At 37.3% G+C, this 13,243-nt stretch overlaps 1 protein-coding gene across 1 annotated transcript; it reads left to right on the top strand.

The window, feature by feature from the left end:
- Positions 1 to 10,693: 10,693 nt before the first annotated feature.
- On the top strand, positions 10,694 to 12,704 carry LOC116020365 (zinc finger BED domain-containing protein RICESLEEPER 2-like). Its single transcript, XM_031260843.1, has 4 exons — positions 10,694 to 11,323; positions 11,427 to 12,024; positions 12,110 to 12,604; positions 12,694 to 12,704. The coding sequence occupies exons 1-4, from the start codon at positions 10,694 to 10,696 to the stop codon at positions 12,702 to 12,704; spliced, it is 1,734 nt and encodes a 577-aa protein (XP_031116703.1).
- The last annotated feature ends 539 nt before the right edge of the window (positions 12,705 to 13,243 follow it).

The following is a 13,243-nucleotide window of genomic DNA, read 5'->3' as shown; positions in this document are numbered from 1 at the left end:
TGCCCCCCCCCCCCCCCCCCCCTCCACCCGTTGAGGTCATTATGCCACCTCCTCCTCCTCCTATAATGGCTCAGCCTATATGAGCCATCATGCCTACTAGTCTCCCGGAGCCTTTCCACCGGAATAAATACACCGAACTCGACCCCACCATTCCTAGAGGGGTCACCGTCTCTATAGATTATTATGATGTTGCGTGCGCCCGCTCGTTGTTAGGGCCCACCGTAGAGATGGTAGTACCTCCCCCAGGAGCACTATTCTAGAGCCTCATTCTCCTCAGTTTTTCGGTGTCCACCTTAGGTCCCTCAAGATGGGCCTACGTTTTCCACTTCATCCCTTTGTAATTAGTGTGCTTAATTTGTAAGGGTCCCACAATGTCAATACCCTACCTTGAGAAGGGGATTACCGAGTTGATTAGGGTGTAGTTGGTGGCGGGTCAGCCGAGGTCGACTTGGAATTGCTGGCACGTTGAACAACTCCGTGCGTAGTCCGCACACTCCTTTGTCATCCCAGGCCAGAAGTGTAGCACCCCTAACTTTCAGTCTTAGATAAGCAATAAACTTAAGGCAAAAGCTATCAAATCTTAACGCTAATAATATAAATGCGAAAGCGATAACTAAACCAATCCGGGGTGCTACGTCACATCCAAGCTAGCCATAACCTAGATGCTAAGGCGAATTCAATATCAGTCTCAAATATCCTCAAGATCAAACATAATCTAAAACAAGTCAATACAAACATAAGTCTAAGGCACGCAGGTCCAAATGTCTAAACATCTCCCACAACTACTAAGCTAAACATAATGGAAGAAGTAGAACTACAGCTAGCGCTCTCTCGTGCAGATCTACTCCATACTTGGAAAACAGTTAGAAATATTAGCAAAGAAATGCTAAGTAATCCTCCACTCACACTCGTGAGAAATACAGTAGTATAACATAGCTTTGTAAATAGATTTTACACACGCATATAGAATATATGCCAACGAAACTATCCTTTGTTTAAAAAACCAGATGACTCAACAACAATGAGCTGAATGAATCATAAACCAAGGACCCCTCAACGAGTTCAATATCAAGGAATAAATCTACAATTAGTTCCATAATTAATAAGATACTTAAACAAAGCACAGGCTCAACTGAACAATACAAGTGAAACCAACTGATCAACAAACTCACATCACTCCCCTACTCCTCTAGAGTGACACCATCCAAGAAACATAGGATAAGATCCAAACCAAAACCTCCAAACCATAACATAAATGACATAACCAACATATCACAATATCACATCATAGAGACGTATAAGCCCAATCACAGAGGCATATGAGCCCAATCACATAGGCATACGGGCCCAAACACAGAGGTATATGTGCCCAATCACAGAAGCATATGAGCCCAACCATACTCCTTCCATAACAATAATACATATAAAGCCGTAGCTCACATAACCTCCCTTCCAAGGGTATGCATGACATATGAAACCCAAGAATTACTCACAGAAGTTCAAGACCTCAACATATCAAACTCAAGTCCATTTCCAAAGGAAACACCCATACCAAGGAATATTAAGATTCAGAACATGAATAACAGGACATCATGCTTAGGACATTTACTCGGAACATTAACCCAAGAATCAACCAACCATACTCAATCAATAATACAAGATAAATTACCAACAACCATGAACCAATACACAATAACCAGGGTGGTATACTCAATAACATACTCAGAACATACTCCAGAAACCAAAGGTGAAACAACAAAGTCATTAGACCACAAGCAATCACTAGAATAGAGAAGGAAAATACTTAGGCGGAACAACCCGCACCGCCGACTCCTTCAGCAAGAAGGGGCAGAACGTCCCCACATAACGCACCCTTCCGCCACTACACTTATCGAAAACCCCAACGGGACACATTATACCGCTGAGATGCACCGCAAGAGCACGCAATACCAATGCACAAAACCCAGACTTAGAACGGAATACACGATAGCTCATTCCAGTACCCAGAATATGATCATATTACACATTTCAGAAACCAAATAACACATGGAATCCATTAAAACAATACCCGAACATACCAAGGTTCAAGAATAGCTAACATAATCCAAAGATCTACAAGATAGTCTCAATAATACAACAAATCGCAAGCTATATCCAAGAAATAATCCACAAGATTCCACAAAACACCAAATCACATATATATGAGAGTGAAAGTAGGTTTAGTGAAACATGGAGGGTTACCTCTATGCTAGCTTCTTCAAACACAAAATCCTAGCTCACCCAATCAAGCCTCCATCATCACCATGATCATCTTGACCCAAGAAATACCCCAAAGAAACCATAAGGAATTATAAAGACTAAGGAAATGTAGAATAAAATGCAATCTAAACATGATCTAACACTTACCCAAGCTTAGGAATCCCTAAAAGAGAAGTCTTGGCTTGAATCCTTGCTAGGAAGAAAAGATGATTTGTGTAGGGCTTTAGGGAGTGAAAATGGCGTGAATAGTATGTAGGAGAAGGGAGAAGACTAGAACAATTAATTAATAGAAGGCTTTTATATGAATCCCACAAAATCTATAAATACATAATATATGTAGTATTAGGGTAATTAAATGAAACATGGGCTCTTATAATAGGAATGGGACATACCTTATCAAGAATTAATTAAATAGCATAAGGCTTGAATCCTTAAAGAATTGGGCCAATTAAATGTACAAGTATTATAACGGATGAAAGACGACTCCATCTTGCGTGACCCGGAGGCAGACGGCTCGGAGCCACCCTTCTTTTTTAATACATTGCTCGCTCCATTGGCCTCAGCCTTGACCCTGTCTCTTGACGTACTGACCGAGGTAGCCCCGTTGAATGAGCTCTTCAATCTACCGCTTGAGGACCATGCACTTGTCAGTGTCATGTCCTTACTGTCTATGCAATCGATAGTATTTGTTCAAGTCTGCGTTGGGTGATATCTTCAAGCAGTCGGTCGGGTATGACACGATGCCTATGTAGAGCCGTCAAAACGGGCTTAGCCCGCCGGGCTTTCCCGCCCCGTCCCGCGAAAAGGGCGGGGCGGGCCTGGCGGGCTGGCAGGGGCCCGCCAAATATATAATTAAAAAATTGTAAAAATAAATAAATGCTACATTAGTAAATTTATAACATTAAATATGTCTTATCAACTTAATTATATAACTAACATTAATATATATATATATATATATATATATATATATATATATATATATATATATATATATATATATATATATATAAAACATTTGTTTACCGTTTACAGTAAGCTAAAGTAAATTATATATATATAACATTAATTAGTTTACAGTTTAAACTATCAACTAATGTTATATATATACAATTAACATTAGTTTATAGTTTACTGTAAACTAATGTTAATTATATATAACTATAAATTAATTTTAATTTTAATTATATATATATATATATATATATATATATATATATATATATATATATATATATATATATATATATATATAAACACAAGTTCAATATTAAAAAAAAAAACAAAAAAACTAAAGTCCAAAATATAAGTACATTGTATAAATAATTTGTTATTGTCTTATGTATTACAAATGCATTACTATATGTTTAAGCTATCCAATTTATTTTAGTATATATTTATTATATTAATTTTTATTTAAATTTAAATCTTTTAAAATTTGGCGGGCCCCGCCAAGGCCCGCGGGTTTGCGGCGGGGCGGGGCGGGGCGACCTCCTTTAAGCCCGTATTTTCCGGGCTTTTTAGCCCGCCCCCGCCATATGGCGGGCTTTAGCGGGTCCTGCCCCGCCGGCCCGTTTCGACAGCTCTATGCCTATGACCTCGACGTGCTCCAGGATGGCACTCACCGAATGTGTCAAGGGGGTCAGGCAACGTAGCGGAGCCAGACACTAGGGCCTTGGAGCCCGATGTTCCTCTTGGGGTGCCTTGTCCCGCCGACCCCGTTCCACTTCCTTCTTCTTCCTTTCAGCTTCCTCCGCATCGGCGAACCTCGTCGCCCTGTCCAGCAACGCCGCATACAGTGTTTTTAGAGGATTTTGGACGAGGTCACGGTGGAAGGGCCCCGATTTGATATTGCTAGTGAAGATCAGTATGGCTGCATTCTCATCGAAATTCTCAACCGACCTTGCTTCCTTCTTCCATTTGGTTAGGTAGTTAGTCAAGGTTTCCGTGTTCCACTCCTCCAACTTGTACATATTGGCGAACTACTTCTTTTTCGGGATGCTGCTTGCAAAGTATGACAGGAATTGCCCCGAGAGGTTCACAAAGGTCGAGATGGACCTCTTAGGCAAAGAGGTGAAGAGTTCTGCGCTTTGCCATCGAGGGTCGCGAAGAAACCCCAGCACATGACAGCATCGCATGCCCCCGTCATCATGATAGCGGCTCGATACCTGCTAAGGTGAGCTCGGGGGTCGACCGACCCCGTGTAAGGCTTAATAATTGGGAAGCGGAAATCCCTAAACAGTGGCTCAACCATGATATCGTCCGTGAAGGGGGAGGTCAACACCTCATGAGGCTCCGGAGACCCTTGTGTTTGTCACGCTTCCAACTTTCGTTGGAGCTCATCCATCCGCCTACGTAACTGTTCCATCTCGCTGTGGTGAGAGCTCCAGGGTCGTCCACGAGTCTCATCAGATTGCTCCACGTAGAGGCTTGCTCACGTCGAGGTTGAGCGTGGGCTTGGGACCTGCCTGAGGCTGACCCCTCGGCGGGTGCTTCGTTGGGGGGTCCAAAGTCGAGGTGTTCACGAATTGGGACCTGCGTGCTCAGTTGTCCGGAAGTGGACTTGGTAGCCCGGGTCAGTCGTGCTCCTCCTACCTCGCGTCGTTCGGGCTTACCTCGAGTGGCCTCGTCTTCTCCTCTCCTTGCTAAGGGCCAAGGTGAATTAACATCCCCGTTTGGGTGTGGTTTGGGCGTGCGAGGTTGGCGAGCACTTGGACCATCCTCACGCATTTGTGGGTTGGTTGGAAGGGCCAAGAGGCTTCGTTGGAGCCCATCCAAGATCTGGGTCAACACGGTGGTAGCTTGCTGGAGCGCGCCCATCCCCTCCTGGAAGGCCGGAGCTAGAGGTGTAGGGGGCGAGGTCGGGCCGACCTGACTGTTATTGTTGATCACCTCCTTGAGGTCCCCGGACGACCTCACGGGCAGGGTTTGCTGGCTTGCCGTTCTGTTAGGATCACCGACACGGACGGGAGTGCGGTTACCACGTGAGTTGTGGGAGTTGGTGGAGTTGGATCCTGACCTTGTCATAGCTAGTGGAAAAGGAATAGCACGCTCGAGCCTAACGTCGGCTTTCAATGAAAGCATCAATGATGGATTTAGTTAACCCGGGTAGACCGAATAATAAACCCGATTAAATTAAGGGGGTTGACAAGATAGGATGAATGCAAGGAACGTGGTAATAATAGGACACAAATGGTAATCGCGGAGATTTTTGTATTAATTCAATAGGAAAGATGCAATTACAAAGGATAGACTTATGCAATAACAAGACAGAGGTGTTCTAGGACCAATTAGATGTCTTAAGGAGACAAAGTTAAATGTTTTTATACTAGTTTTAGGCCCAACCACTCGGAAAGATTGATGGGGGAAGTCCCCTAACGGCCTTGGATCGCATCTCGTGGTGGGGGCAGTCCCCTAAAGATTTATCAATAAAATCTTTTAAATTTTTTAAATACAATAGCATTTCGGTCTTCAAATATGAATTTTTTTCAAAAAAGTAAAAATATAAATATAGCGGGTCAACCCACTTTGTAAAAAAATCAAAATGTCCTTGTATTTAACGTCATTTCAACGGTTTTATTAATAGAAGATAAAAAATGGTCATATCACAATAATATTAGAACCAAAGATTGATCTTTTAATAAAAAAAATAATTAAAAATGAACTATCACCTATAAATCTAAGACAAAAAATGAAATTAACTAAATACGTTTATAGAGCTGTTTATAATGCTCTTATATGCTTTAGTATATGTGTTATTTGAGGATCAAGGAAAAGTTGGGGTTTAACACTGCTTAAATATGCATCAAAAAACATGCGTCAATTGACTGTTTGAATTCCGAAATTGGCAAGTCAACTTTGAGAGTTGTACTTGCCAACCAAGGCACTAAGGAGGTAACTACGCAATGCCCTAGCCAGCATAAATACTTTGACCGGGTCAAATTATTTCTAACGTTTGCATTATTGACAAAAATAACTTATTTCTCACTTATGAAAATTTTTATATTTAACATGTGTGAATCGAATAACATTAATGATGAATTATTAAATTATTATTCTTTGGGTCACACTTGTGTGAGACCGTCTCACGGATCCTTATTCATGAGACGGGTCGGGTCGGGTCAACGTACTATGCAAATGTTATACTTATATGTGCAAATATCATAGTTATATGATCAAATATAACACTAATCAAGAATACAGTTTTTGTTACTTATTAGAGAAAAATAATACATTTTTCATAATAAGTAATGTTGACAAGTGCCCCTTACTTATAAGGGCAAATATAATACTTTTGCGGAAAAATGTAATACTTTTAAATCGAAATGTAAAAGTATTACATTTACCCTTATAAGTAACAAAAATTTTATTCCTGATTAGTATTACATTTGAGCATATAAGTATGACATTTATGCATATAAGTGTCACATTTGCATCTTGACCCGACCCGACCCGACTCATGGTGAGACGGTCTCACACAAGTTTTTGCCTTATTCTTTTTATTTTAATGATGTTTTTAATTTTAGTCTTTAACGACACATTTGGTTTATTGATTAGGGTAAGAATGCAATGTGATTTTTAGAAATAGAAAATTTTGATTATTTATTTAATTTTTTATTCTTAAGAATGTTATTCCTATTGTTTCAAAAAAAAAAAAAGAATGTCATTCCTAGAAATGAGCTATCCCTTTGCCTTCGCCAGTTTTTAGAATTTGTTTTTTTTTTTTCGTTTTTAATACAAAAAAAAAAAATTTATGTGCATGTGTTATATTTTATACACACATATGTTTTCTCCAAAAAAAAATACACACATATGTTTGTGTGTATTTGTATATAAAATTTTACAATTAATTAAGTATATTCATTATATATAATACATTATTTATTAAAGTATATACATAAATTCATTATTAATTTTAATAGAATTATTATTATTATTATTATTATTATTATTATTATTATTATTATTATAAATACATTGTTGTTGTTGTGTGCACACGCAATGTTTAGTATAAATGATATTTTTGTCTTTTGAATATTTATTCCATTTTCATTCCTTAAACTATCAAATATTGGAATACAATTCATAAAGTCTACTCCTTTAGTTAACCAAGCAATGAAATATATTTTTTATTTTATTCATTGTCTATTCTATTCAATGGAAGAGTTAGTTTTTCATTCTCTTAAAATTTATTTCGTGAATGGAGAAAGAAACAAACAGAAATCAAGAAATCGCTCCAAAAAATGGATTAGTCACGGATCCTCTTCCCGAAATGAATCCGCCGCCGGCGACCGCTCAATCGCCGGCGGCTCATGAGTTACCACAACACTCGGTGAAGAAATCAAAAAGGGCTCGGGGCTCGATGGAAACACAGATGCTAACCCCAACTCAAAAAAGTGGGCAAGCAACGCCGTTAGCTGATGGCCTGAAATCGCCGGAGTCTGTTCAGTGGGGAACGCCGGTAGAGACACCCAACACAGCGTGGGGCAGAAAAGAAACCGCTGAGCCAATTGGGAACATTAACATTAAAAAGTAATTTTAAAACCTCAAAACAACATTTTATAAAGATGTATATATATATTTGAAGTTCAAAGTTCCTCCCCGGTGTACAAATAAAAAATTAAGGTATGAAAGAATATGGGTATAACACCTATTTATTGTTACGTTGTTAAAATGAAAGAATTAAACGATAAATCAATGGAATTCGAACTAGTTGTTGTAAGCAGCAGGAGTAACGGCGGAATCCGGCGAGACAGCGGCGTTTGGATGCACCTTTTTGAAAAACAGGGGGAAGCAACCGCCGTAAGAATAAGAGGAAGTCGCCGTCGCCGTCGTCTTCTTTCTAATTTGGTCTCTTCGAGCTGTTTTGTTTCCCGTTGTTGTGTTCATACTTTCCTTGTAAATCTTTTTGGCGACATAGACTTCGGCGAGTGCTGCACTGACCGACGACATGACTTAGCTTCTTGAATTCAACAAATAAAACTAACGAATCTGCTAATTAAGATGGAATAGAACAGAGGACGATGATGATAGATAGGATGATACTTTTGTGGTGAAAATGAAGAATTGTTTATCGGTATTTATAGAGTTCACAACTCCCACAGGCTATCTGGCTATGAGCTAAGGAACAAGAATACGAGTAAGATTCATTGGAGGCTATGAGCTAAGGAACAAGAATAGGAGTAAGATTCATTGGAAGCATCGTTCATGGTGGGCTATGCAATGTTACGTTGAAATGTTGAATAGAATCCCCCATGTTTGACTCAACCTTTCGTATTTCATTTTCAGTGGACTGTTACAAAAGGAAGAGCCACTTTTGTTTTTCAGAAAATTTGGTGCCCTTTTATTAATTTATTTAAAATTTTCTCCAATTTTTTAGCGACCGGAGAGGAGTATGAGATGGATAATTTCAGAACTCCAAAAGTGCTTAAAATTTTTATCGGAGAAGAGTATTGGCACTAGTACAGAAAACACTTTTAACATCGGTTATTTGAACCCTACAATGTCGGTTTTTTAACCGACGTTATAAACTAACTATACAATGACGATTAAATAACCAACGTCGTATATTATTTTTTTTCATAAATATAAATTACAGCGCCGGTTGTTAATACATAACCGACGTTGTATATAATTGTTTTTTTTTTAATTTTATTTACACTACACGTCAATTTTTTACAAATAACAGACGTGTAATGCTAATTTTAAAAAAAAAAAGAAAAAAAAAGCATACGACGTCGATTATTGACTTAACAGACGTCGTATGCGTTTAATTTTTTATAATTAACATAACACTGCACGTCGGTTATTGGCGGAAAGGAGTATTGTATGGATAATTTTAGAACTCAAACGTTCTCAAATTTGTTTTTTGCAGAGAGGAGTATTGCATGATTAGCTGGAGTACTGGATGGAATTTATGAGAGGAGCGTGGGATGGTTAATTCGGGAACTCAAACGTTCTCAAATTTTTTTCAGTGATAAGTAATACAAGTAACAGATAGACCGGTTAGGCGGATTGGTCATGCAGGATGAGCGACTGGTAGGGGTGTTAGCGAACAGAGCTTTCGACAAACTACTCGTGTTCGTGTTCGGTAAGCGTTCGTTTATGTTCGTTTATTAAGCTAAACGAACATTAACAAACAAAATTTTGAGCTCGGTTAATAAACGAACAGAGCTTGAACAGTTGGGAGCTCGTTTGCTAAGAGATCGTGAACAAGCTCATTTGTGTTCGTTAGTGTTGTTCGTGAACAAGCTCGTTTATGTTCGTTAAGTAATGTTCGCGAACATGTTCGTGAATATATATATATATATATATATAATTATACAAAGTCTAGTGGAACTACTGTGCAAGCCACTTTCATTAGGGTTCCATGTTTTCCTCTTCACTCCTCAGAAATCAATTCCTCTTCACTTGTTCAGCCGCCAGTCCGCTACTTCGCCAGTCGCTAGCTAGTGCAGCCACTCTCACGTCGGCAGCCACCGCCGGTTTTCTCCATCACTAGTCACTGCTGTTTCGCCATCGCGTCGCTACGTCGCCACCATCACCTCCATCTCTATTTCGCTGTCCCGTCGCCACCGTCTGTTGACGTCGTAGCCACCTCCGGCCTCTGTACGGCTGTACGTATCTCTATTTATATTCTCTGTCTCTCTGAACTGTTAAGGAAAAAAAAAACCATGCTAACTTTTGCTTTCTATTCTTGCATCTAACTATCCTAGTGACACCATGTTTTGTTTATTTGCTTAGATCTGATTATCTAAAAGCTAAAAGTTATGTTAGTGGGTGTGCCACTAAGTCTATTTCTTAAAAGAAATGATCAAAAACATCATCTGATGTTTTGGAAATGCTGAATGCAGCATGTATGATGTATCTATGTTTGTCTTTTTCTGATGTTTTGAAAAAAAAAAGCCATGAAACTCTTCATTAATTTATTTAATGCAACATGTATCTATGTTTGTCCTTTACTGAGATACATTCGCATATATGATATAACATATCACACATTTACACTTCATTAATTTGCTCTTCATTACTTCCTTAATTTATTAATTTATATGTATTATCATTAATAACAGAATCTCAGGCAGCAAGCAACAACCCAGAAAGTCACCAACAATAATTTCTTATGGTATTCTTTATTTTTGTTTTATTTTTACTATTTGAGTTTAGCTTTATTTTATATTAATTAGTAATTATGGTTGATGCTAGTATGCCACTTTGACATTGTATTTGTGTGTTTATTTGTTCTTTGAATTTTCTTGTTAAGCTTGTTGGACATTTGGACAAGATGAAGAAGAACAATGTAACATATTGTACTGTGTCAATGTGGTAGTATTCAATAATCTTATTAATTTTATATAATCTTATTTATTTTTTTAATTATAGTGTGAATATTGTATATATTTTTAATTACTTGTTTGTATTATGTATAATAGCAATGTCTTATGCAAGTTACAACACAGTTGATCAATATTCAAGTCCAAGTGTTGGTTCTTCAGACTTACCAATAGATATGGCAGAAGGAAATAAAGCAAATGTAGACCTAATTGGGTTAGAATGTGATGCTGGAAAGGATGTTACTAAGGAAGTTGAAGAAGTGGAAGGGGACTGTGAACCATATAAAAAAAAAAAGCAAAGGAAAAAATCTTCAATTATTTGGCAGGAAATGACATTGGTCAAACTTGAGAATGGTGAGGAAAGAGTGCAATGCAATCACTGCAACTACAAATTGAAAAAGCAAAAGGATGGGACAACCACACAATACAAAAGACATTTAGATTGTTGCATAAAACGCAAGATAAATCTATCTGGGCAAAGGAACATTTGTGTACTTCCATCAACACAAAAATCAGAAAGTGTTAATGGTGTTCAAAGTTGGAAGTATGATCAAGCGAGGATAAGGGAAGTTATATCTCACATGATCATGGTTCATGAATTGCCATTTTCCTTTGTTGAGTATGACCTCTTCAACATAGTCATGCAAACTGCAAGTCCATATTATGAGCGAATTAGTCGAACAACAACCACAAAAGATTGTTGGTCAACTTATGAGATAGAGAAGAAACGAGTACAAGGATTGTTGAAATTAGTTGACAAAATTAGCATCACAACTGACATATGAACATCAAACCAGAACATCCAATACATGGTGATAACTGCTCATTTTGTAGACTTGGATAGTAAGTTGCAGAAAAGAGTTGAACTTTGTTGAAGTTCTTCCTCCACATACTGGTACATGTGTTTGTGATGCAATATACAAATGCTTGCAAGAATGGAGTATTGAAGAGAAAGTGTGGACAATCACGGTGGATAATGCCTCATATAATGACTCAGCTGTGAGGTTGTTACATGACTCTCTTTCTTTCCATACAAATTTGCCACTTGATGGTAAGTTATTTCATATTCGTTGTTGTGCACACATATTGAACATTCTTGTGCAAGATGGTCTTTCTGAGATTAAGTCTATCATTGAAAATGTGAGAGATAGTGTCAAGTACATTAGTGCCTCACCTCAACGATTGCATAGTTTTAATGAGATTTGCAAACAGCTTCAAGTGCCTAGCAAGAAGTTGATTTTAGATTGCTGCACTAGGTGGAATGCAACATTTGCTATGTTGTCCTGTGCTTTGGATTTTAAGCAAGTATTCCCCCGATATCAACTTCGAGATCCGAATTATAATTGCTTGCCTTCTGATGATGATTGGCAAAGAGTTGAGGAGATATGCTCTTTATTGGTGCATTTCAATGAAGTTACACAAATTATCTCAGGTACATTGCTATACAATTAAATTTATTTATATTATTACTATCATATATAAGTGTTATATAATTTAACTATTTTTTTTAAATATAGGTTCTGAATATCCAACATCAAATTTGTTCCTTCCTGAACTATATAACATCAAAGAAATCTTATGTCAAAAGTCTGTAAGTGTAGAACCTTGGATGAAAAACATGGCCCAAAGAATGCAGCAGAAGTTTGACAAATATTGGGGTAGTAGCAATCTATTGCTTTCTATTGCTGCTGTTTTAGATCCTAGGAATAAAATGACATTTATTGAATTTTCTTTTCCAGTCATTTATTCTGAGTATGAAGCTACTAGACAAATTGCTATTGTTCATGATTCTTTGTATGAGTTATACAAGATATATTTGGATAAATATGCAGCAACTTCAAAGGAAAATGATTTTCAGGCAATGGATACTTCTGAAAATTGTGTTGCTACTACTACATGGAAAGGGAAGGGGCTAGTTGTTGAAACAGGGAGATCAAAGTTTGAGAAGTTTGTGAGGAATGTTGAAACTGTCCAAAATGTGAAGTCTGAACTAGATACTTATTTACAGGATGGTGTGTTTATTTGTGAAGGAAATTCTACCAAATTTAATGCATTGGATTGGTGGAAATCAAACAATCTAAAGTTTAGAGTGTTATCAAAGATGGCATGTGAAATCTTATCAATTCCAATTACTACGGTTGCTTCAGAGTCAACATTTAGTGCTGGTGGTAGAGTTATTGACACATATCGGGCATCTCTAGGGACAAATACTGTTCAGATGCTACTTTGTGGAAGTGATTGGTTGCGTAACTTATACAATCTGAAAAGGAAAGTAAAAGTAAGTATTGTCAATTCTTATATTTAATATATCTCATTTTATCTTCAATAATTCAATTCTTATATTTAATATATCTCATTTTATCTTCAATAATAATATTTAATATAACAATATATACATATGTATCTTCAATAATAATATTTAATATAACAATATATACATATGTATCATTTAATGTAGTGTATAATATAACAATATATACATATGTATCATTTAATGTAGTGTACTGAAGATGTGAAGACTATATCACTAGAATGACTTGGAGTTGAAGAAGCTTTTTTTGGATGTTCCATGCAAAATCAGTTACATTTTAATGTTTTTGGCTTGTAACTTGTAAGGATAACAAACAGTTTGTTTGTATTTTTTTTATCTT

This window comes from Ipomoea triloba, chromosome 5, assembly GCF_003576645.1.
Source record: "Ipomoea triloba cultivar NCNSP0323 chromosome 5, ASM357664v1".
NCBI lineage: Eukaryota > Viridiplantae > Streptophyta > Magnoliopsida > Solanales > Convolvulaceae > Ipomoea > Ipomoea triloba.
Note: the sequence above shows the minus strand (reverse complement) of the source record. Positions and strands in the feature narration are given on the sequence as shown.